This window comes from Dendrobates tinctorius, unplaced genomic scaffold, assembly GCF_039654945.1.
Source record: "Dendrobates tinctorius isolate UK_male_01 unplaced genomic scaffold, ASM3965494v1 ptg000258l, whole genome shotgun sequence".
Lineage (NCBI taxonomy): Eukaryota > Metazoa > Chordata > Amphibia > Anura > Dendrobatidae > Dendrobates > Dendrobates tinctorius.
The window spans coordinates 6,662,102-6,687,003 of NW_027361925.1; the positions used below are offsets into that span (position 1 = coordinate 6,662,102).

At 43.1% G+C, this 24,902-nt stretch overlaps 1 protein-coding gene across 1 annotated transcript in view; it reads left to right on the top strand.

The window, feature by feature from the left end:
- Positions 1-24,902, top strand: part of LOC141069338 (pendrin-like) — a 195,878-nt gene that overhangs the window by 157,717 nt on the left and 13,259 nt on the right. The window contains exons 10-14 of the mRNA XM_073558816.1: positions 8,102-8,179; positions 15,123-15,218; positions 16,535-16,641; positions 16,981-17,050; positions 17,131-17,223. Coding sequence (XP_073414917.1) covers positions 8,102-8,179; positions 15,123-15,218; positions 16,535-16,641; positions 16,981-17,050; positions 17,131-17,223 — 444 coding nt within the window. The remainder of the gene's footprint in view (positions 1-8,101; positions 8,180-15,122; positions 15,219-16,534; positions 16,642-16,980; positions 17,051-17,130; positions 17,224-24,902) is intronic.

Sequence of the window (24,902 nt, forward strand, 5' to 3'; positions counted from 1 at the left end):
CAGTGGGATCTGCGTGACCTTCCATTCTGTTATCCCTGACAATAGCTACTATAATACTGCCCCTATATATGAGAACACAACAAAAATCCCTGTTTCCAACTACTATAATACTGCTGTCTATGTGCAAAAATTTAACTACTATAATACTGCCACTCATGTACAAGAATATAACTACTAAAATACATTCATTGTATTGTAGCTGCTATAAAACTGCCCTTTTTGTACAATAAATAATATAATACTCCCCCCTATTGTCAATAATAAAACTATTATAAATCAAATTAAAGAGGTACATAGCATTCTTCTCTATGGTTAGGGTGGTCGGGTAGGATGTCACTCCAAAATTCAAAAGAGGATTCCTTATATTTTCTTCTTATACTGATATATTATTCTTTATATTTTCAGTTCATCTTATAGAGATCTTTGTGACCAAATTGTCATATGTACTGTATATTCTGGATTGTATTAAAGTAATTTCAGATTTTTTAACTCTATTTTGGAGTGTTGTGGTAGTTTTTATATTTTTAAAGCCACTATAATACTGCACCCCATGTATAAGAATATAGCTATTATAACACTGCTACTGATGCACAAGAATATGCTGTACCTACTATAATAATACACCTATATGAGAGAACATAACAAAATTCCCTCTGTTTGCACGAATATAACTATTATAATACTGCTGTTTATATACAGGAATGTAACTGCTATAATACTGGCCCTGATGGTGGGGTTAGACTTGGCTCCAGATGGATGCCAGGTGCTACTCCAAGACAGACTTTAGACGCACGACAGCTGACCCCCAGAGGGGCAGAGAGATGGAATGGCCAAGACTAGATGGACTTGATAAGTGCTGACTAACACAATAGTAATACTGGGAGATACAGCAGATGTAGACAGGTACGATTGGAATACAAAATGGCATGGTAGGTGCAGACAGGTCCAGCTGGCATATAGCTTCACTTGGCAGGTGCAGGCAGGTATGGCTGATATATAGGCAGGTGCAGGCAGGCACGGGTGGTGTACAGACAGTTGTTGGCGGGCACAGCTAATATACAGGCAGGCAGATGCTGGCAGGAGCGGCTAATGTACAGGCAGGCTGGTACAGGCGAGCACGGCTGATGTACAGGCAGGCTGGTGAAGGTGGGCACGGCTGATATACAGGCAGGCTGGTGCAGGCTGGCACGGCTGATATACAGGTAGGCAGCTGCTGGAGGGCATGGCTGATATAGAGACAGGATGGTGCAGGTGTGCATGGGTGATATATATGCAAGTTGGTGCGGGCGGGCATGATTGATATACAGGCAAACAGTTGCAGGCGGGCACAATTGATATACAGGCAAGCAGGTGCAGGTGGGCAAGGCTGATATACAGGCAGGCAGGTCTTGGCAGGCACGGCTGACATACATGCAGACTGGTGCAAGCGGGCATAGCTGATGTGCAGGCATGCTGGTGCAGGTGCTCACAGCTGATATACACGTAAGTTGGTGCAGGTGTGCTTGGATGATAGGCAGGCAGGTGCTGGCAGGCATGGCTGATATACAGGCAGGCTGGTGCAGGCAGGCACGGCTGATATATGCAGGCAGGTGCTGGTGGGTATGGGGGGAATACAGGGACACAAGGCAAGTACAGCCAGACAGGTACAGTACAGGTAAAGTGACTGGTGAGTACTAGGGACCTGACACTAGCAAGAGTGCAGACAACTGACTTTACACCTTGCTCAAGCACCTCCATTCTGGTGGAGATGTCTTAAATAATAAGTGTCTCCCAGCCACTGAAACATTTTAGGATGACACATGCTGTGCCTTTAAGTAGGAGGGTGCGCACTCCATAAACACAGTGCCTGACGATTTGCCAGCAGGGCGCAGCCCCAAACAGCATCCAAGGGAGGAGGCAGTACATGATGGGGGCCGCGGTGGTGAGTGAGTCAACATCCCTTTCGGTGGAGGGAAGAAGCTTGCAGGGATGTCAGCGCTACAGTACCCCCACCTTTACACACCCTCTCCTTCAAGCCCACAAGAAATCTCTTCAGGAGGAGAAGGGCATGGATTTTCTCCCTGGGTTCCCACGTCATCTCCTAAGGACCGAACCCCTACCAATTCACTTAAAAATGTTTTTTCCTCTTACCCTCTTTGTGGGCAGATTATTCTCTACCTTGTAAATGTCTTCAGAGCTTGCTGGGGCAGGAGTGGTACGTCGATCTTTGAAGAAGGAACTGAAGGCGAGAGGCTTGTGGAGAGACAAGAAATGAACTGGGGATTCGTAAACAGGCCGGGAGTTTGAGCTTGGAGTCTACAGGATTTATCTGTTTGAGAACCTTGAACGGGCCTATGAAGCGAGGATCCAATTTAAACAAGGGTAGCGTGAGATGGACATACTTTGAAAAGACAGCCAAACATTGTCCCAAGGATGAAACAAAGGCAGTTCCAGACATCTCTTATCTGCATGTCTCTTCATCTGGTCTGAGGTCTTTGTGGTCTTGGTGTCTTAAAAAAGCACTATATGACGGATTCAGGAGCCAGAATGTCTGTGGTAGTAGAAACAGGGAACGAAATATTGGGATGTTGACCGTAGACCACAAAAAAATGAGATTTAGCAGAGGATTCACTCACATGGTTGTTGTTTGATAATTCCACCCAAGACAGGAGTTTGGCTCAATCATTGTGGTGAGCATTTATGAGATGCCACAGGAAGTTGGTCAGGATCTGGTTGACCCGCTCTATCTGACCATGAGATTGTGGATGGTAGGCTGAAGAGAAATTTAAGGTGACATTAAGTAGTTTGCAGGTAGCCCTCCAGAAATGAGATGTAAACTGGATGCCTCTATCTGAGACTATACGGAGAGGTAAACCATGGAGGCAGAAAATATGTTGACTGAACTGCTCAGCAAACATAGGGGCAGACAGGAGGCAGGATAGTGGAGTGAAATAAGCCATCTTAGAGAAGCGATAAACAACTACCCAGATGGCGGTACACTCGGACGATATTGGAAGTTCGGTAATGAAGTCCATCACGATATTTTGCCAGGCAGAAGATGGTACGGGCAAAGGAAGTAGATGGCTGCTCGGAAGCGGTTTCAGAGTCTTGTTTTGGGCACAGGAGAGGCAAGCCGAGACGAAACCCACAATACCCTTGAGCAGGGTTGGACACCAATAATAATTCCGGGAAATGAGAATAGCCATGTTCTTCTGTCTGGCATGACCAGTCAATTTAGATGAGTGACCCCAGTGATGAATCCGCTTCCTGTCTGATTCAGTGATGAAAGTTCTTCTGCATGGGACCCGAGACAAATACAACGGAGGGACTGTACTATTTTGAAGGGCGAAGAACAGAGACCACCTGGCTTGACACCGATTTAGCTACTATTTGGACTGCAGATAGTTGTATTCTGGAGCTGAGAATATTTTGGAAAAGAAACCGCAGGTCACCATATGGCAGGTAGGAGACTTCTGGATAAGGACAGCTCTGGCCCCAGAGTAAAAAGCATCCACTTTCAAAAAGAACTGCTTATTATTGTTTGGTTGATGCAGCACAGGAGCTGAAGAGAAGGCCTGTTTTATGAAGACAAAGACGTTCTCTGCCTCTGGAGTCCATACCTTAGGGTTGGCCCTCTTGCAGCAGAAACAGGATCAGTCTGAGTGTAAAATGTGGAATGAAACAGCGGTAATAATTAGCAAATCTGAGAACTCACTAGACAGCTTTCAGAGCGTCAGAACGGAACCACTTCAGGGCCTAGAGTTCAAAGTGCTTGACTGATGGACCCCAAACATAGGGCAGGATCATCGGAGCTGACAGACGAGGTGTAGAACCAGAAACACAGCGGCAGGCTGATGGGCCATGGCCAAGGTTGCCATAGCTTTGGGAGATGCGAATGCGACTGGAGATGTCAGCGTATCCAGTATCCAGGCGGGTGGTCACTGCCCATAGGTAAGAGAAGATTTTATCCTGCTGGTCTTTCTGAAGGTAAACTGTTATGAACTCATTTTCTGCTCCACCAGTTGAGAGTTCTCCTTCCGTTCTCCCTCTGGTGGTGACAGGAGGTAGTGAGGTTGGTTTAAGTGGTAGTGATCTGCCACCTGATGAGGAGGATAACGATTGGATCTCTGGAGTATCAGACTGGATATAAGACAGCCGACGCCCTATCCTGGTGCTGCTGATTCAGTCTGCTTCTCAGGTCTTGGACTTCAGCTCTCTTCCAGTCTTCTCAAGTTAAGTTTGTTTTTTGCTAATGTTCACACTTGCGCTTGTTGGTCAATTCAGTTTCTTGTGTGGTCAGCCTGCCCCTGCTGGGGCTATGCTGATCTTCCACTTCTATTTATCTGTATTTGCCAATTTGCCTTTTTTGTTCCTTATTAGATTGGCCTCTTTTTGCTCTGTTTCAGAATATTTCAGAGTGCTGATATAGTGGGAGAAGTCTAGTGACTTCAGGGTTAATTTTGCTATCAGATGTGTTGGACATTATTTTGGTAGGGTTTTTTGGCAGATTGCAGACAGTGGCTTTCCTTTCCTGTCCTTTCTAGTTAGTCGGGCCCCATCGTTTGCTCAGCCTATTTTCCTTCCTGTGTTTGTGCTTTCATCTTGTTTCACCATCAATACATGTGGGGGGCTGTCTTTCCTTTGGGGTCTGCTCTGGGGCAGTTAGTTTTCCTCTTTTCCTGCTTTAGGCTTATGTAGCTCTCCGGTTGTGATGAGGCATCTAGGAACATCGTAGGAACGCTCCACGACTGCTGCTAGTTGTGTGGTTAAGATCAGAGATCTGCAATCTGCATAGTTACCAACCTCTCTGGTTTTCTGAGACTTAGCTTGTTGTTTTTTTCCTCCTTGGTGACCCATTCATAACAGTAAACTTCCTGGTACTGCTCTGATATAGAGGATGCTTGGGAGCCGGGGGATTCCATGACCTGATCAAACCTTAACGGGGGTGGTGGAACCAGTGTTCCGTGATCTCAAGAGAACCTAGAGAGGCATGCATCTGACTTTTCGCTAGAGTCCCGGATGGTGAGTTTAGATTTGGCTCCAGATGGACACCAGGTGCTACTCCAGGACAAAACTCGGACGCACAGCAGCTGATCCTCAAAGGGCCAGGTAGATGAAATGGCCAAGACTAGATGGACTTGAAAACTACATGGTGCCACTACAGGAATACTGGGAGATGAGGCAGATGTAAGCAGGCGCGGCTGATGTGCAGACAGGTATGGCTGGTATACAGACTGGGACGTCAGTTGCAGGCAGTTTCGGCTGATACACAGGGAGGCTGGTGCTGGCAGGCACAACTGATATACAGGCAGGCTGGTGTTGACAGGCACAACTGATGTACAGGCAAGTGTTGTTGGTGGGCACGCCTGATGTACAGGAAAATGTTGCAGGCAGGCATCGCAGATATACAGGCAGCTAGGTGCTGGTGGGCATGGTTAATATACAGGGAGGCTGGTGCAGACGGGCATGGCTGATATTCAGGCAGGCAGGTTCTGGCAGGCACAGCTGATACACAGGCAAGATGGTGCAGACGGGTGCGGCTGATGTACAGGTAGGCAGGAATATAGGGACATGTAGGGAGCAGGGAGCGCGATTGTCCTAAGCACTGTGCTCGAGTATCTGCAAGCAGTGCGCAGACTCTGGGTAGCAGCCTGAGGAGGAGGAAGTGTGGGACAGAGGCCATGGTGGTGTGTGAGTCTGTGACCATGTCGGGCAAGGGGAGAAGCATGCAGTAATGCCCGTGCTACATCTACTATACTGCTCCCATGTACAAGCATATAACTTCTATAATACTGATTTTCTGTACAAAAACTAACTACTATAATACTGTCCCCTTGAACAAGAATATTACTACTATAATACTGTCCCCTATCAAGAAGAATATAACTACTATAATACAGCCCCTATGTACAAGAATATACCATGCTCACTATGTATAAGAAAATAACTAATATAATACTACCCTTCTGTACAAGAATATAACTACTATAATACTGCCCGCTATGTACAAGAATATAACTTCTATAATCCCACACCTATGTACAAAAATATAACTACTATATTACTGTCCCGTGTAAAAGAATATAACTGCTATAATATTCCTGTGTAAACACACTCATTTTACTTTTAAACTGACACCAATAAAAAGATATATACGACTAGGTTCTGCACACTACAGGCAATCATATAACTACTATATTACTATATACAAAAGTGTAGCTACAATAATACTGCTTACTACATTCAAGAAAATAACTACATTCATACAATTTTAAAATCATATCTGACCATTCCATCTCTACTGAAAAGTTAGAGAGAAAATATATACAATACAATAATCTCTGAAGCATTATCCCATATATGTTTGTAAACTATTGTCATACTCATGTGTGCAGACACCCTATACTAATTATCTAATATATAAAGCTCAATGTGGGTGTGTATGTATGTATGTATGTATGTACCGTATGTGTGTGTGTGTGTATGTATGTATGTATGTATGTATGTATGTGTGTGTGTATGTATGTATGTATGTATGTGTGTGTGTATGTCCGGGATTGGCATCTGCACCGTCGCAGCTACAGCCACAAAATTTTGCACAGTCACACATCTGGTCCCCGAGAGCATCAAAGGGTATGTTGTGAGGTGAAATTTTAACCCCGCGCGTTCCAATTCACCAAACAATTTTGCCCCTATCTACATAATGGGGAAAAAGTGAAAGGAAAAGTGTTGGAGGCAAATTGACAGCTGCCAGATGTGAATAAAGGGGACTTAAAGAATGAGAGTGATGGCGCCAAAGAGTATATACCGTACAGTTGCTAAGGTGGGGCCCTGACATGGGATACTCACCACACACGGGGATATGAACACACACACAAAATGCGCCACACACTACCACGTGCTTCAACACATATACCACCCTCAGCACACATTTCACCACACATACACCAACCTCGCCACATAAAAGTCGAAACACAAAAGTCGCCACACTGTCCCAGAGCTGTTTAAAAGATTAAAAATGAGCTGTGATTGGTTGCTATCAGCAACAGTTTTCTTTGTAGACAGTTGTGGTAACTGAGGCCTATTATTCTTATCATTTCTATGGTGTTATCGTCCTTCTGTAAAGCTGGAAATAACACAATTTACTGCCGTGCCAACACAGACCACCCTCTGACACAGACTGCAGGGGGAGCCCAGTATCACACAGGATAGGATTAGATACACAGCTCAGCAGTCAGTATCACACAGGATAGGATTAGATACACAGCTCAGCAGTCAGTATCACAAAGGATAGGATTAGATACACAGCTCAGCAGTCAGTATCACACAGGATAGTATTAGATACACGGCTCAGCAGTCAGTATCACACAGGGGAGGATTAGATACACGGCTCAGCAGTCAGTATCACGCAGGATAGGATTAGATACACAGCTCAGCAGTCAGTATCACACAGGATAGGATTAGATACACAGCTCAGCAGTCAGTATCACACAGGATAGGAATAGATACAAGGCTCAGCAGACAGTATCACACAGGATAGGATTAGATACGCATCTCAGCAGGCAGTATCACACAGGATAGGATTAGATGCATGGTTTTTGTGTGCAATATAATCATTATAATTAGTTATAACTAACCACAGTTGGTTACTATGCCCAGGCAACGCCGGGCTCTTCACCTAGTTATTTAATAAATGTAAAAAAGAAAATTATTATAGTTTAAGCCCCTGAGTGTATCTAAGTTCCCAAATGCAGGATCCAAAGTGCAGCCTAGGGTACTACCTGATTCATCCAATTCCCTTCATTACCAATTTTCTTACTTTCTCACTTGTATCAAACATATCCATATTTCCTCCAAGTTTTGTCACAATATTTTTAAACAATTAATAGCATATATGACATTTTTTTACACAATAGTATGCGTGTATTACTATTTGCATTGAGAACAGTATTGATTTCTCGGCCATCCCAGAAATCAGGCATTATTGTACTTAGTATAGACAATAATAGAAGTGTTAAAATGCTGCCTCCTATGTGCAAGAGCTGCTATAGTACTGCATTGAATGTGACAGATCACAGTGCATTGGTCACTAAGAATATTCCTTATTTTGTCTTCTTTGCAGTTTGCCAGCCTAATTTCAGCTGCGGTGGTAATGATTGCAATCCTGGCAGTAGGAAGGCTCCTGGAACCGCTGCAGAAGGTAGTAGAACAATAATGTGGAATTATAATATAATTATTAAATAAGTTTCAGCAGTTTTTGAGATGAGATTTTTATCAATGTTAGTTTTTACCATCTGAGTTTGGTCCGTGCTTCATCAGTGTTTCTTGGCTGAAAAAAAACTGATAAAGGTTTCCTCAATCTCCTCCTATTAAATAGTCCATGAAAAGCAGGCACAGATGGCACAATTTTTTCACTGACTGTAGGGCCAGAATGTTAGGCACCTGGAATCTCTTGCTGCGCGGGAGAGAACCCAAGTACTGCCTGGCACTGTGGTCTCCCATTCAGGTCCAGCCACTGCAAGTGCTGCTCAGCACAGATGTCGGTCCCCGCATCTTGCTCAGGCTCATGGTGTAAGCTTGGATACTGCTGGCTATCCAGCCAAGGCCATGGTAACCAGGGATATACAGGTGCTGCCTTGCGGTCTGGAGGCAAAGTCCAGAGATCACCTTACTGAGTATGTCCGTGATGTGACTGTTCCAAATTGGCCTGTGAGCGATGTCACGGCCAGCTAGGCGTGAGTGTTTGGGGTGAAGCTTAGGGTATAAAAGGGCTCCCAACGGTGCACACGGGTGTGCTAGTATCATTTATGTGTGGTGTGTGAGTGGATACCTTACCACTCTGTTTGCTTGTGTGTGTGCCCACTCATATCGGTGACTGTGTGTCTAGGCAGGTAGAGTAGGGTGGGAACTCTGAGTTCTGTTCACACTGTGTGGCTTTTAACACACAGTGTTTAAGATGATCGCTTGCTGTTTAGTTCCGCCATTGTACACTAGCAGCAGTTTTACATCTCTGCACAGTGGACCCCGGGTTGCAATTGCACTTTATTATTTAATTTTATTCAGTGCAATCCACCAACTCAAACACTGAATCATCATTTGCAGGTTTTTTAAGTCATTTTTATTTGGCTTGTGGTATTTTTGTGCCACAGTCATCAAAGTGGAGCATGTGGCTCAAAATGTGGAACACACAACACAGACATCCTCCATCACCTGTGGAGTTGTCCAAGAATACAAGATTTGTGGCATAGGATACATGTAGAACTACAGACCACCTTTCATATTACATTCCCACTTACACCGCAATGGACAATCTTCAATATGCTGGGGGAATCTCCTCAATCTCTGCCCAAGCATATAAAAGCAATTTTGGTAATATGAGCATCGGCAGTTAGGAAGAGCATATTACCCCAATGGTTGAACCCTAATATACCATCCCAATCACTAATACAGACAAAAATAAAGTTCCTATTCAAAATGGATTGATTGGAAACAATAACTGACAGAGTGAGACTAACGGGGAAGTTTCTCACAACTTGGTCTTTTCTTATTCCTACATTATCACCAGCTATTAAAGATAGACTGAGAGCCCATTTGAAGGACACCTAGATTGTATGGATGCATGCAGAGAGGTGGGGGGATTAAGGGAAGGGATTAGTGTTTGGATAAGTTTATTGTTTTGACAATAAAGTCATATTGAACAGAATGGAAAAGACAACTTGACATGTTATTGGTTTGACATGTAGTGTTTAATACTAATAAAAAGAGTTTGAAAAAACAATAAAGCATGTGATTCAAGAGTTTTGCACAATGCCTAAAAATGTCTTTTTTTTTTGTCTTGCATTGGTTTTGTAACTTTTTAGCTCAAAAAGTCATACATTTTGCAATATGCAAAACATTTGAAAAAAGAACTTACATATATATATATATATATAAAATCACTGAATAAAAGTAGTTTAAAACATCTGGAAAAGCCACATTGACTTAAAAATCAGAAAACCAACAAAATAACAAAAGGCAACTTGAAAACAAGAGCAAATAACATAGTAACATAGTTATTAAGGTTGAAGGGAGACTTTAAGTCCATCTAGTTCAACCCATATCCTATCCTAACCTGCCCTAACATGTTGATCCAGAGGAAGGGAAAAAAACCCATGTGGCAAACAGTAAGCTTCACATTGGGGAAAAAAATTCCTTCCCGACTCCACATACGGCAATCAGACTAGCTCCCTGGATCAACGCAATATTAAGGAAACTAATGTATATACCCTGTAATATTATACTTTTCAAGAAAGGCATCCAGTCCCTTCTTAAATTTTAGTAGGGAATCACTCATTACAACATCATATGGCAGAGAGTTGCATAGTCTCACTGCTCTTACAGTAAAGAATCCGCGTCTGTGAGTATGCTTAAACCTTCTTTCCTCCAGACGTAGAGGATGCCCTCTTGTCCCCGTCACAGGTCTAAGAGTAACAAGATCATTAGAAAGGTCTTTGTACTGTCCCCTCATATATTTATACATTGTAGTAAGATCACCCCTAAGCCTTCGATTTTCCAAACTAAATAACCCCAAGTGTAATAACCTGTCTTGGTATTGCAGACCCCCTAGTTCCCTAATAACCTTGGTCGCTCTTTTCTGCACCCGCTCCAGTTCAGCTATGTCTTTCTTATATACCGGAGACCAGAACTGTAAGCAGTATTCTAAGTGTGGTCGCACTAGTGACTTATATAGAGGTAAAATTATGTTCTCCTCATGAGCATCTATGCCTCTTTTAATGCATCCCATTATTTTATTTGCCTTTGCAGCAGCTGCCTGACACTGGCCGCTAAATGTGAGTTTGTCGTCCACCCATACACCCAGGTCTTTTTCAGTGAAAGTTTTGCCCAGCGCTTTATAATTATGCACATAATTATACATCTTGTTTGTTCTACCCAAGTGCATGACCTTACATTTATACCCCTTAAAGCTCATTTGCCATTTATCAGCCCAAGCTTCTAGTTTACATAAATCCTCCTGTAATATAAAATTGTCCTCCTCTGTATTGATTACCCTGCAGAGTTTAGTGTCATCTGAAAATATTGAAATTCTACTCTCTATGCCCCCTACAAGGTCAATAAATATGTTAAAAAGAAGCGGGCCCAATACCGACCCCTGTGGTACCCCACTGCTAACCGTGACCCAGTGTGAGTGTGCTTCATTAATAACCACCCTTTGTTTCCTATCCCTGAGCCAGCTCTTAACCCACTTACACATATTTTACCCTATCCCCATTGTTCTCATTTTATGTATCAACCTTTTGTGTGGCACCGTATCAAAAGCTTTTGAAAAGTCCATGTACACCACGTCCACTGCATTTCCTTGTTCCAGTCCGTAACTTACCTCTTCATAAATGCTTATCAGATTAGTCTACCAGGAACGGTCCCTTGTAAACCCATGTTGATATTGGGTCATAAGGTTATTCTTCTTCAAATACTCCAGTAATCTCTTAGAAAACCCTCCAGGATTTTACCCACAGTTGAGGTTAAACTTACTGGCCTATAATTTCCAAGTTCAGTTTTTGTCCCCTTTTTGAATATTGGCACCACATTTGACATACGCCAGTCCAGTGGTACAGACCCTGTTATTATGGAATCTTTAAAGATTAAAAATAATGGTCTATCTATGACTGTACTTAATTCCTGCAGTACTCAGGGGTGTATCCCATCCGGGTACGGGGATTTGTCAATTTTAGTGAATTTTAGAGGCCGCCGTACTTCCTGCTGGGTTAAGCAGGTGACATTTACTGGAGAATTTTTATCACTGATCACGTTATCTGTCATGGGATTTTCTTGTGTAAATACTGTTCAAAAAAAGTCATTTAGCATATTGGCTTTTTCCTCATACACCATTTCACCCAGACTATTTTTCAGGGGGCCAACACTATCATTTTTTAGTTTCTTACTATTTATGTAGTTAAAGAATATTTTGGGATTATTTTTTTACTTTCTCTGGCAATGAGTCTCTCTGTCTCAATCTTGATTCAATGAATTTGCCACAACTCACAAGATTACTAATTGAGAGATATTCACCCAGAAATCTGAAAATGTATTGATGAATTGTGCATTTAGGCTTTGCATTAGTGTTATTGAACTGAGAATTGGTTGAAGATTGGACATGCCTCCACAATTTTGTGCAGATACTCAGTCAAGAAAAATACACAGACATTTGAACAGCTCCATAGACTATGGCATCACCACGTCTGTAACACATTGCTGGATGCTGTAAAAAAAAATTATACGAAAAACAATGCCAGATTTGCTGTCTTTGTTCATCCCCCTACCAAAAAAGGAATAAAAAAAGAGCAAAAAGTTGTACTTAAAGATGGCCCTCTTGAAAACTTCAGCTCGTCCCACCAGAAATAAGCCCTGATTCAGCTCTGTCTGCAGAAAAATTTAAAAGTTATGGGTATCAGAAAAAGCAATTTTTTTTTTTTGCAAAGGTAGCAAAACATAAATTCGGAATCATCATTATTTTATTTACCCACAGAATTAAATTAACATTTCAGTTAGCGATCCAACCAGCTTGGGGAGGACTATTGAAGCCAGTAAAAAATAGAAAAATAGTTTGAAAATAAAAAACACAAAAGTTGAAATCATTCCTCTTTTACCCCATTAAAAAAAACAATTAAAACAAAATAAAAATACATATATTGTATCTATCCCAAAATAATATCAATGAAAACATTAGCTCAGTGCATAAAAAATAATCCCTCAAGCAGCCACAGATCCCGAAAAATGAAAATGTTAAGGTCCTAGAAAATGGCGATAAAAACAAAATTATGTTTATTTTTTTTTACAAATTTCTAAATTTTTTTCACCACCTAAATTAAAAAAAAAAGAGGCTATACACGTTTTGTATCTATGCATTTGTACGGACCTGAGAAATCATATTGGCTTGTTAGTTTTGCCATAAAGTGAACATGGTAAATAAAAAAAAAACAATTGTGAAATTGAATGACCTTGGAATTGTATTCCTGTATTCCTGTACTCTATATGGTAAAATGAATGGTGCCGTTTAAAAGTACAACTCATCCCGCAAAAAATAAATCCTTACATAACTATATGGCTGGAAAAATAAAAAAGTTATGGCTCTTGGAAAAAGGTGAGGAAAAAATGAAAATGAAAAAAAAAAAAGAAAAATCGCCCGGTAGTGAAGGGATTAATATTTTAATATTTCATATATTTTCATAAATACATACAAAACACATCAAGATAAATGTACCACTAAGGCTGGTTTCACACTTGTGTTTTTTAGCGCTGCGCCTCGTGCGCTATCGTGCGCATGCGCATTGCTCCCCTAGCTTTAACATGGCGGAAGCATGGTATAGCGCTTGTATGCGTTCATGTGCGTTTTTGTGCGATGCGTTTTTTCCAGGTGTGCGCCCAGGCGCGCCAGACGCAACATGTTGCATTTTTCTGTGCACCCAACTGCTGCCAAAAAACACATGCGCACGTTAGCGCACGGAATGCGCAAAAAACAACATTACAGTCTATGGGATCGCACGCGTGTGCTAGGACATGCGCACGCATGCGTTTTTAGAGATAGCATGGCGACTAACTGGTTAAATCGCATGCGCAAAAAAACAGCAAACACATGCAAAATGCTTAATGCATTTTTCGCATGCATTTGGAATGCGCACGAGGCACAGCGGAAAAAACCGCAAGTGTGAAAGTAGCCTAACTAATATAAAGTATAACGTGTCATAAAAAAATCCACAGAATGTGACACTGGTCAGATTTCAGAAATGGGTTCAGAACATCAAATGTCACAGTACTGTTGCATGATGACTTCTCGGGGGAAAAAGGGATCCTTCCCTATCTCTTATGCTAGAGGGTGCCCTAGTCCATCCCTGTCGCCCCCGAATTAACCTAGAAAGTGGAGGCGCCGACATGTGCCTTGCTATGCTCTTTACTTACCCTTATGTGTCCCCTACCCCACCCAGGAAGGTGTGAGGCTGAAGTGTAGAAGACTACACTAACCAGACAGACAAGGGAAGACAGACAGGGATAAATGAAAACTGCAATCATACAAAAAATACTCAAGAAACAACATAGTGGAACACAGGGGAGGGTTAGGTACATGAAACTAAATAGGAGAGGATAAGGATAAACATGTCCAAGCACCGAACATCTCCTCCAACTCCAAACAAGGCAGAATGAACCATCACTGGCAATTCCAACATTACAGTGGTAAGCATATATGTAACCGAGTGGAGTGTCCATCACATAAGAGCTAAGGCAATCCATCATGGAAAGCTCCAGAAGATCAACTGAACTGATTAACCCTAGCAATGCCAGTGCAAAGAAAACTTGCACTGTTTAATATGATGGTGAAGCAGATCAAACCAGTGCAGGAGTTTGGGTAACCAGACCCTGTGATCTTCTGGCCCGTCTGTCACGGAATCCCCATGACATAAAAATGTTGGGGTTAGTTAGTATTTCTACTTTAAAGTGATGTTTTAATTTAACTCAAAGTGAGCATTTAGTTGCCAAACATAAAATATTGCATCTTTGCAATACACTGTATATATTAATCACTCAATCACTACTTTCAGCTACTTCAAAATAGATCAGATAGAGAAACCATAAATAAGTTGCTGTTGATAGATCTTACTATTAGATCTTACTAACCCTAACACCGCAACAGTAGATAATTGTAACCCTAGATATCTTTTTTACATGGCTATAATGTCAATATCACAACTACAGTATGTAGCCACCGCAGTCAATATCAGGTTATGCTGATGTAGAGAAAGCCTGAGGATTAAAAAAACAATAGGCAAACCCCATTAATATTTTTCAAATCCTTGCCCATTAACAACTAAATAACTAATTTAAAGATTTATGTACCTTCTTTGAAAACACCACCATTGCAAGATGGCTAATGTCAGGTTTTGTATGGAATTGATCTTCACCAGCACACCATGTGGTCAGTCATGGCATTGCGACTTAAAAAGGAAAGAAGAGTTGTTTTGATGCCTGACTAATCATGTAACAGTATAAATTAGTGTAACATCTTATGCTCAAACTTGACACTTTATTTAATTGCTTTTCTTTAAAAAAAGATTGTGGACACAGGATTAATCAATTACCTTTTCCTTTGAAAGTCTGTTTTGGCAGCTATTTGTATAGCCAACCTGAAAGGCATGTTCTGGCAGGTTCGTGATGTGCCCAGACTTTGGAGAGAGAACAAGTGGGATTCGGTATGTTTCATTTAAGTATTACTAGATGAGAGTAAAAGTCTAACAGATAATCGATAGATATTAAGAAATATTAAGTGTCTCAGGTTCCGAAAATATTTCATTTTACTAATTCTTGAGCACCTTTCCTAGACCTCTGTGTTGTGACATTTCTCTGTTATTTGGGTTATTATTACTGTTGGAATATTAACAACTGATTGTTACCATTCCCTATGTTAATGTGTCTAACAGGTAGGGCTACTTTTAGCAACTGTTAGACTGCCTGTCACAGGCCTCTCACTCAACCAAATTGGTAAAAGTACTTCCTCCTTTGCACTGTTGAGGAGCAAACACTCTGAAACATGTCTGCAAACAAAGTTTCTAGTTTTGATTCTTAACAAAGTCAAGTAGCAAGGCCTATTTAAGATGGCACTAAGGCACTTGTGTCTTCTTCTCTGAAGAGGCTATTTCCACAGCAAATAGGCATGTCCCATGTAAAGTGTTCAGTAATCACTGACAATATCAGTCTGTGCAACGACTCTTCCTAAAAGCATAGGGCAATGTCTAGATATCAATAAATGAATGCATTTTTGAGAGTTTGTGATTAATTTCCACTGAAGTTCATTGGAAAAATAAGCCATCACCCAGCCCCAAATCATGAAAAATGGAGACACTACAGGCCTCAGAAAATGGCGCTTGTTTTTTTAATCCAAATTTTGTTTTTTTGCTTTTTACCTCTTAAATGAAAAAGAACCTAGACATGTTTGGTGTCTATGAACTTGTAATGACCTGGAGAATCATAATGGCAGGTCAGTTTTAGCATTTAGTGAACATGGTAAAAAAACAAAAAACAACTGTGGAATTGCACTTTTTTGCAATTTCACCGCACTTGGAATTTCTTTCTCATTTTCCAGTACACGACATGATAAAACCAATAGTGTGGTTCAAAAGTATAACTTTTCCCGCAAAAAACAAGCCCTCACATGGCCATTTTGACAAAAAAATATAAAAAAGTTATGGTTTTGGGGAGAAGGGGAGCAAAAAACGAAAACTCAAAAACGAAAATACTCCGTTCATTATGGGGTTAATATCCTTGGGGTTGTGTACTTCAACTACCTTCTTCAAATCCCAAAAAAGGTTTTGAATGGGATTCAAGTCAGACGACTGTGAAAAGCAATCCAGAATCTTTCAGGACTTCTTCTTGTCTCTGAGGTGTGTTTGGGATTATTGTCCAGTTGGAAGGTCCAATGATGCCCAAGCTTACAAGCAGTTTGCTTACAGAAGACATGACATTTTCTTCTAGGATTTCCTGATATACTGGATTTATATATTTTTTACAGCTTATCTGGGTATTTACATGTATCGCAGCAATTATCCTGGGCCTGGATTTGGGGTTATTGGCTGGTCTGGTGTTTGGATTACTGACTGTCGTTCTGCGCGTCCAGTTGTAAGTACATTCATTTATTCAGTATTTTGAAGCATTTTATTCCCCATTATTATGTTACGCCACTTTCTTGAGCTTAAGCCAGTTCGTAACTGCAGCTTGTACAGGGCAGAGCTTGAGGGAACAACTCAAGAGCACACACAGCAGTGCTCAGGGAAACAGGTACACTGTCATAGAGTTAAAAGAGATGCTCGCCTAAACAAAATCATGAAAAAATGTGCTGAAAATTGTAGGGTATAGAGTTACTAATACTGTATGTTGATGAGAAAAATTGCCAACCAACTTAAATTGATAGTTTGTTAAAATAATATTCTAAAAAAATCTATATATTTTCTTTTTCAGCCCTTCCTGTTCTGCTCTTGGGAACGTTGCAAACACTGATCTCTACAAAGATTTGAAAGTTTACAAAAATGTAGGCATTTTATATCACAACTTTATGCCATAGAAATCAGCTCTATATAATTCAAATCTTTAACAAATTGTACTTTACAGCTTGTAGAGTCTGATGGAGTGAAAATTGTCCGCTTCTCGAGTGGCATCTTCTATGGAAATATAGAAGGACTGAAGAGCGGCATTAGAAGAATTGTAAGTAGAATGATGGCTGATACAGCTGGGCTCATAACTTATTTCTTTGTGAGTTATGACAATCTGTGATGGGCTCTGATGAGCTGATGTGGTGGGGCATGGATAGATAAGTCATTTCCCTTATGATCATGAAAGTTCTGATAGCAATACAGTTCCAGTTGTTATGTTAGAAATGATGTCCTGCTGCTTTGACTTAGTTATCACAGTAATCTGCATGGACCCTTGCAGATTTCCTTGCAGCTCCACCACAGATAAAATGAAACACTACCCGTGGTGAGTCCTCCAAAACTCACTGAAATTCCAAAATGATGTGTCTGGGACACTATAAAAAGCAGTTAATATGTTAATTATTCACATATGAGTCCCTGATCATAAACCTAATAGTATTATCTTATACAACCTCAATTCAAAAAAGTTGGGACTCTGCGTAAAATGTAAAGAAATGAAAATGCCAAGATTTGGAAATGTCTTCTAGTCAGATTTCATTCACCACAGAACAGAACAAATCAGGAGGTGAGAGTTGGACATGTTTCCATTTCATTTGAAAACATTAAAAATTTATGGCAGCAGCACATCTCAAAAACTCACTGGAGATAGATACTCAGGTATCTTGCTTTTCTATAGTGACCACTCTGCCTCTTACCGAGATTTCGGCACTTAAGGATCCCTCAGACATGCGTATAGAGTCTGTGAGGTCCGCTTTTGAGGCAGCAGGTTTAGCCCTTTGACTAGCTTTTTCTGCTGTTTGGGTTTCCAAAGGCAGTAACGACATGGGCTATGCATTTGTGACAAATTGTTGGCTGGTTCCCAGTATCTGTGATTAGCCAAGATCAATGATCAAATTGCACAAGCAGGGAAGTATCTCTGTTCAGCATCCTTGGATACAGTGAAGTGCTCTGCCCAGGTGGCAAGTAATTGTGTTGCAATTTGCAGCATGCCGTGGCTCAAGGATTGGAGGGGGGACTAAGGTTAAAAGAAATCTTTGACGAGTCTACTTTTCCATGGGTCTAGCTTATTTGGGATCAGGTTAAACAAGATAATTGTAAGGTACACCTGGGGTGGACCCGCTAGACCGTGGTAACGAACCTCCCGGGGGCGAGCTGACCAGGTGGACCACCCCCTATACAGGGAGCGTTTGGGGCAAGCCCGCGGGTAACTATTACCACGGCAGCTGGTACCCTGGGGAAGTATCGACAGACAGCTAGAACCGAGTTGGGGACACAGGACTGACGGTACCGGCTTGGAGCCACAGGACAGACGGGCACGGCTTGGAGACACGAGACAGGTGGGCTCGGCCTGGAGATCCTGGACAGGTAGACACGGCCTGGAGACACAGGGCAGATAGACACGGCTTGGAGACACAGGACAGGTGGGCACGGCTAGGAGACACAGGACAGGTAGGCACGGCTTGGAGACACAGGACAGGTGGGCACGGCTTGGAGACACAGGACAGGTGGACACGGCTTGGAGACACAGGACCTAGGAGAGAGGATAATGGAAGAGGTGAACGAGCAACGGATGGACAGGACGCGGAAGCGTGCATAGAGAGCGGCCAGAATCACTAGGGAAGAGCAGTGATACTCAGGCACCGCCGGCAGGAAGAGGCGGCCAGATATAGGGGCTAGTAGGAGGGCTTCCGGGTCGTGACCTGTAGTGGAGGAGGAGCAGGCGCGCGTCCTCAGGAGGAGGAGGAGGAGGCGCGCGCGTGCCCAGGCACAGTGTGTGCGCGCGCCCGCCGAGCAGGAGGGGCGGGGGCGTGCACCCGGCGCGGTCCGGAAGACCGGACAGAGGCGGCCGCCGGACGGAGGAGAGGAGCCGGGAGAGACCGCGGAGAAGCCCGCGGCAACCGGCACCGAGGCGAGGAGGACATCGGCGAGCGGGTAAGCTGCGGCCGGGAGGAGGCAAAGAGAGGTGTGCGCGGCAGCCGCCGCGTGACAATAATTTCCGACGCAACAGGCAGTAGAAGCACCATGCTCCTCAGGCCAAGGCCAGCCGTCCCTTTTGAAGGTGTGGGGCCTTGCAGTTTCTGCCCCTTTTGCCAGTTTCCTGCATTAGATGAGTCAGTTGGGCAGGTTAGAACAAAAGGTCTCCCATGAGAACTACCTTTTGAGTGACACCTGCTGGATGCCCCTCTCGGTCAGGAGCTAGGCCCTCTGGATCAAGAGGTGGTAGGAGAGTAGATGCTTGATGGGTAGCCCCCACCCACTCAGGGTTTCTTCCCAGGTTGGGGGCCATTTACAAAGATTCTGACCCTGATTTTGGCATTTACACTGCCCAGGGGAATATTTTTCCCCCAATCTGGATGACAGTCTTGTCAAAACACCATTTTTTTGCACAAAATCTAGATCGCCTACACATCAGTCTTCAGACCCTGGAGCAATTCGGTTGGATTGTCAACAGGACAAAGTCTGTTTTAGTCCAACACAGTGGCTACAATTTCTGGGAATGGTGTTCGATATTGATGAGTAATCAGTATTTCTTGCAGAGGAGATGAGATTATCTCTTCAGTCTTCCATCAGGACTTTAAATCGACCAGGCAGACATAACCGATTTTGCATGAGGTTCCTAGGAAAGATGTTTGCCATGTTCAAGGTGGTACTGTTTGCTCAATTTTGGTCAAGGCCTCTACAGAACTTGCTCCAAGCTTCTTGGGACAGATTAATACAGTCCCTGAATCGGCCTATTCATCTTCCTCTTCACTGCTGCTAGTCTCTGGTGGTTGACGTCACTGCTGTTAACTCAAGGTCGCTCTTTTCATCTCATTCAATGTCAGGTACTCACCAAGGATGCCAGCCTAACTGGCTGGTGAGGCATTTTCCATCACTTGATGGTCCAAAGGGGTTTGGAGTAGGTGGGAGAGACTGCTCCCAATCAATGTACTGGAGCTCAGAAGTTTACATTGGCAGCACCTATTTCAGGGTTTGCTGATCAGAGTTCAATCAGATAGGCTGTAGCCTGTTGTGAGTTCATTTTCCCCTTCACTACTGAGGCCCGAGGAACTCCCTCTTCTGGTGAAGAAAGGTAGTGAGCCTGATTGTCAAACTCCTGGGGCTGATGATGATGACTGGCTGAGTGGAGTTAATGACTGGATATAAGGCTGCCGACGCCCTTCTGGCCTGTGGGTGATTTCTCTGTGGACTTCTAGGAAACCAGTCTGATTCCTGCTCATCTAAAGCTAAGATTTCTGCTTTGCCTTTTTGCATTAGTGTTTTGTTTTCCTTGCTTTTCTGGATTCTGCCATTCCCTGCTGGGGTTAGCTGAATCTCCTTTTGCCTGTTGCTCTGTCTTCAGAATATTCCTGAGTACTGACATAGCTTTTTGAAGCCTAGAGTCTTCAGGGCCTTTTTTACTGTCAGTTTGTTGACTCTTATTTTCATAGGGTTTTTCGCGGATTGCAGACAGCAGCCTTCCTGTCCTTTCCTATCTAAGCTAGTGTGGGCTCCATCTTTGCTCAGTCTATCTTTCTGTCTGTGTTTTGTTCTTTCTTCTTGCTTCACCGTCATTATATGTGGGGGGCTGCCTTTTACTTTGGGTCTGCTCTGGGGCAGTTTAGATTTCCCTTTCTGTCTTTAGGCTATGTAGTCCTCCGGCTGTGATCGAGGGGCATAGGGCATCGTAGGAGCCCCCCACGGCTACTGCTAGTTGTGTTGATAGGTTCAGGGGTCTGCAATCCGATAGCTGCCAACTTCTCTGGTTTTCTGGACTTGGCTAGCATTACTATTTTTGCCTCCTACGGTGACTCAATCATAACAGAATCACCCGCCATACCGCAGATTCTAGGGTACTCAATAGCAGGAAAGAATTGTATAAAAAAAAAATCCTCTATATCTCTGAGGCCGTAGGGGGAATTTCTTTTTTTCTCTCAATGGAGATAAAGCAATTGTCTGATCGTGTGGAGCAGCTCGCTGCGGAAGTGCGGGGAATTTCCGCCTACCTTGCTCATTCACATGCTGCTGAACCAAAGATTCCTACACCTGATGTATTTTTTGGGGATCGGTCTAAATTTTTGAATTTCAAAAATAATTGTAAATTATTTTTTGCCTTGAAGCCTAACTCGTCAGGGAGCTCCGCGCAGCAGGTTAAAATTGTCATCTCTTTGCTGCGTGGCGATCCCCAGGATTGAGCGTTTTTTTTTTTTAAACCAGATGATCCTATTCTGACTAATGTGAACGCATTTTTTCAGGCCTTGGGGTTGTTGTATGACGAACCTAATGCCATTGATCAGGCTGAAAAGACCCTGCTGGCATTAAACCAGGGTCGTGATTCTGCAGAGTTGTACTGTCAAAAGTTCCGAAAGTGGGCGGTACTTACTACCTGGAATGATAGTGCCTTGGCTGCTCTCTTTCGGAAGGGGTTGTCAGAAGCCGTAAAAGATACTATGGTGGGATTTCCTGTTCCCTCTGGTCTTGACGATTCTATGTCTTTAGCCATTCAGGTTGATCGGCGTTTACGCGAACGCAGAGCTGAACGAGAGGTGTTGCCACCTGTTGAACAGATGTCTTAACCTATGCAATGTGATAGAGTTTTTCCAGAGAGCAGCGTCAGGAGTTCAGAAGGCGTAATAAGTTGTGTTTTTTCTGTGGAGATGCCTTGCATATTATTTCTGTCTGTCCTAAACGCGAGAAACGCTTTGCACACACGTTTTCTGTTGGTGGTGTTCAACCTAAGTTTCTTCTGGCTATTACTCTGATCTGCTCCCTGTCCACATTTTCGGCCAAGGCTTTTGTGGATTCGGGAGCAGCTCTAAACCTAATGGACTTGGATTTTGCTAAACGTTGTGGATTTCTGATGACACCTCTGCAGACGCCTATCCCTTTGAGGGGGATTGATGCTACTCCTTTGGCTAAAAATAAACCTCAGTTTTGGACCCAGGTGGTAATGCGGGTCGCCCCAGACCATCAAGAAAATTGCAGATTTTTGGTGTTACATAATCTGCATGATACTATTGTTCTGGGGTTTCCCTGGTTACAAATTCATAATCCAGTTTTGGATTGGAAATCGGTGTCTGTGGTGAGTTGGGGTTGTCGGTGTGCCTTTAGTGAGGCTCCGGTGTTTTCCACCTCTCCTCAGTCGCATGATGTTCCTGATTATTTGGCGGACTTTTATGATGTATTTAGTGAGAATGAGTCTGCGTCTCTGCCTCCTCATAGGAGTTATGACTGTGCTATTGAACTGAGCCCGGGGTGTAAATTTCCCAAGGGTCGGCTCTTCAATTTATCTGTACCCGAGCATGAGGCTATGCGATCCTATATTAAGGAGGTGTTGGAGAAGGGTCATATTAGCCCATCCTCGTCACCCTTAGGTGCCGTTTTTTTTTTTGTAGCCAAAAAGGATGGATCATTAAGACCTTGTATTGATTATCGTGCTCTCAACAAAATTACTGTTAAATATCAGTATCCGTTACCCCTGATTTCTGATCTATTCTCCAGAGTTAAAGGTGCTTGCTGGTTTACCAAGCTTGACCTCAGGGTGGCGTATAATCTTATTCGCATTAAGCATGGGGATGAATGGAAGACGGCGTTTAATACTCCGGAGGGACATTTTGAGTACCTGGTGATGCCTTTTGGGCTCAATAATGCCCCTTCTGTCTTCCAGTGCTTCATGAACGATATTTTCCGAGATTTTGTCGATAAATTTTTGATTATCTATCTGGATGATATTTTGATCTTCTCCAAGGATTGGGATTCTCATGTGGAACATATTCGGACTGTGTTCCGGATCTTGAGGGAGAATTCCCTGTATGTCAAAGGATCTAAATGCCTTTTTGGAGTACAGAGGATTTCTTTTTTGGGATTTATTTTGTCCCCGTCAACTATTGAAATGGACCCGGCCAAGGTACAGGCCATTTACGATTGGGTTCAGCCCACTTCTTTGAAGGCCCTCCAGAAGTTTTTGGGTTTTGCTAATTTTTATCGGAAATTTATAGCAAAATTTTCTAGTATTGCCAAGCCATTGACTGATTTGACTAAGAAGGGTGCTGATGTGTTAAATTGGTCTCCGGAGGCTGTTTTTTCCTTTCAGGAGCTGAAGTGAAGATTCACCTCCGCCCCGGTTTTGCGGCAACCTGATGTCTCACTTCCGTTCCAGGTAGAGGTGGATGCTTCTGAGATTGGTGCAGGAGCTGTTTTGTCCCAAGAGGATCCTGTAACATCTAAAATGAATCCCTGTGCTTTCTTTTCCCGAAAGTTCTCTCCATCTGAACGTAACTATGATGTGGGGAATCGGGAACTGTTAGCCATGAAATGGGCATTTGAGGAGTGGAGACATTGGTTGGAGGGAGCTAAGCATCAAGTCGTGGTCCTCACTGACCACAAGAATTTGATTTACCTAGAGTCGGCTAAGCGCTTGAACCCTAGACAGGCTAGGTGGGCCTTGTTTTTTACACGTTTTGATTTTGTGGTTTCTTTTCTTCCTGGAACTAAGAATGTCAAGGCTGACGCCCTCTCTAGGAGCTTCTTTGCTGATTCTCCTGTGGTGACCAAGCCTGCTACCATCTTAGGCGAAGGGGTAGTTCTTTCTGCCATCTCGCCCGATTTGAGACGTGCTCTGGAAGAGTTCCAGGAGGACAAACCTGAGCGTTGTCCCAGTGGAAAGTTGTATGTTCCTGACCAGTGGAAGAAGAGAGTGATGTCTGAAGTTCATTGCTCTGCTTTGGCTGGTCATCTAGGTATTTTTGGTACTAGAGATCTGGTGAGTCGGTCTTTTTGGTGGCCCTCCTTGTCTCGTGATGTCAGGAATTTTGTGCAGTCCTGTGGGACGTGCTCCCGGTCTAAATCGTGTTCTTGCTCTAGTGGGTTGTTGATGCCTTTGCCTGTCCCCAAGAGGCCATGGACCCATATTTCAATGGATTTCATCTCTGATATGCCTGTCTCTCAAAGGATGACTGTTATTTGGGTGATTTGTGATAGGTTCTCTAAGATGGTTCATCTTGTACCACTCCCTAAGTTGCCGTCTTCCTCTGAATTGGTGCCCCTGTTTTTACAACAGGTGGTTCGCTTGCACGGGATTCCTGAGAACATTGTATCTGACAGAGGAGTCCAGTTTGTGTCTAGATTTTGGAGAACTTTCTGTTCTAAGCTGGGAATTCAGTTGTCCTTCTCCTCTGCTTTTCACCCTCAGACCAATGGGCAGACAGAGAGAACAAACCAGACCTTGGAGTCATATTTGAGATGTTTTATTTCTGCTGATCAGGATGATTGGGTTTCATTTTTGCCCTTGGCCGAATTTGCTTTAAATAATAAAGCTAGTTATGCCACTCTGATGTCTCCTTTTTTTTGTAACTTTGGGTTTCATCCTCGATTTTCTTCAGGGCAGGTGGAGCCCTCTGCCTGCCCAGGGGTTGACACTGTGGTGGAGAGAATGCACCAGATCTGGGACCAAGTGGTGGATAAGTTATCTCTCTCCCAGGAAAAGGCCCAGCGGTTTTCCAACCGACATAGGACCATTGGTCCCCAATTTAAGGTTGGTGATATGGTGTGGTTATCATCAAAAAATATTGCTATGAAGGTGGCTTCTCCTAAGTTTAAGCCTAGATTTATTGGACCTTACAAGATTTTGGAGATTATTAATCCGGTCTCTTTTCGTTTGGCTCTTCCTGTCACATTTAAAATCCATAATGTGTTCCATAAATCTTTGTTGAAGAGGTTTGTTGAACCTGTTGTTCCGGGGGTTGCACCTCC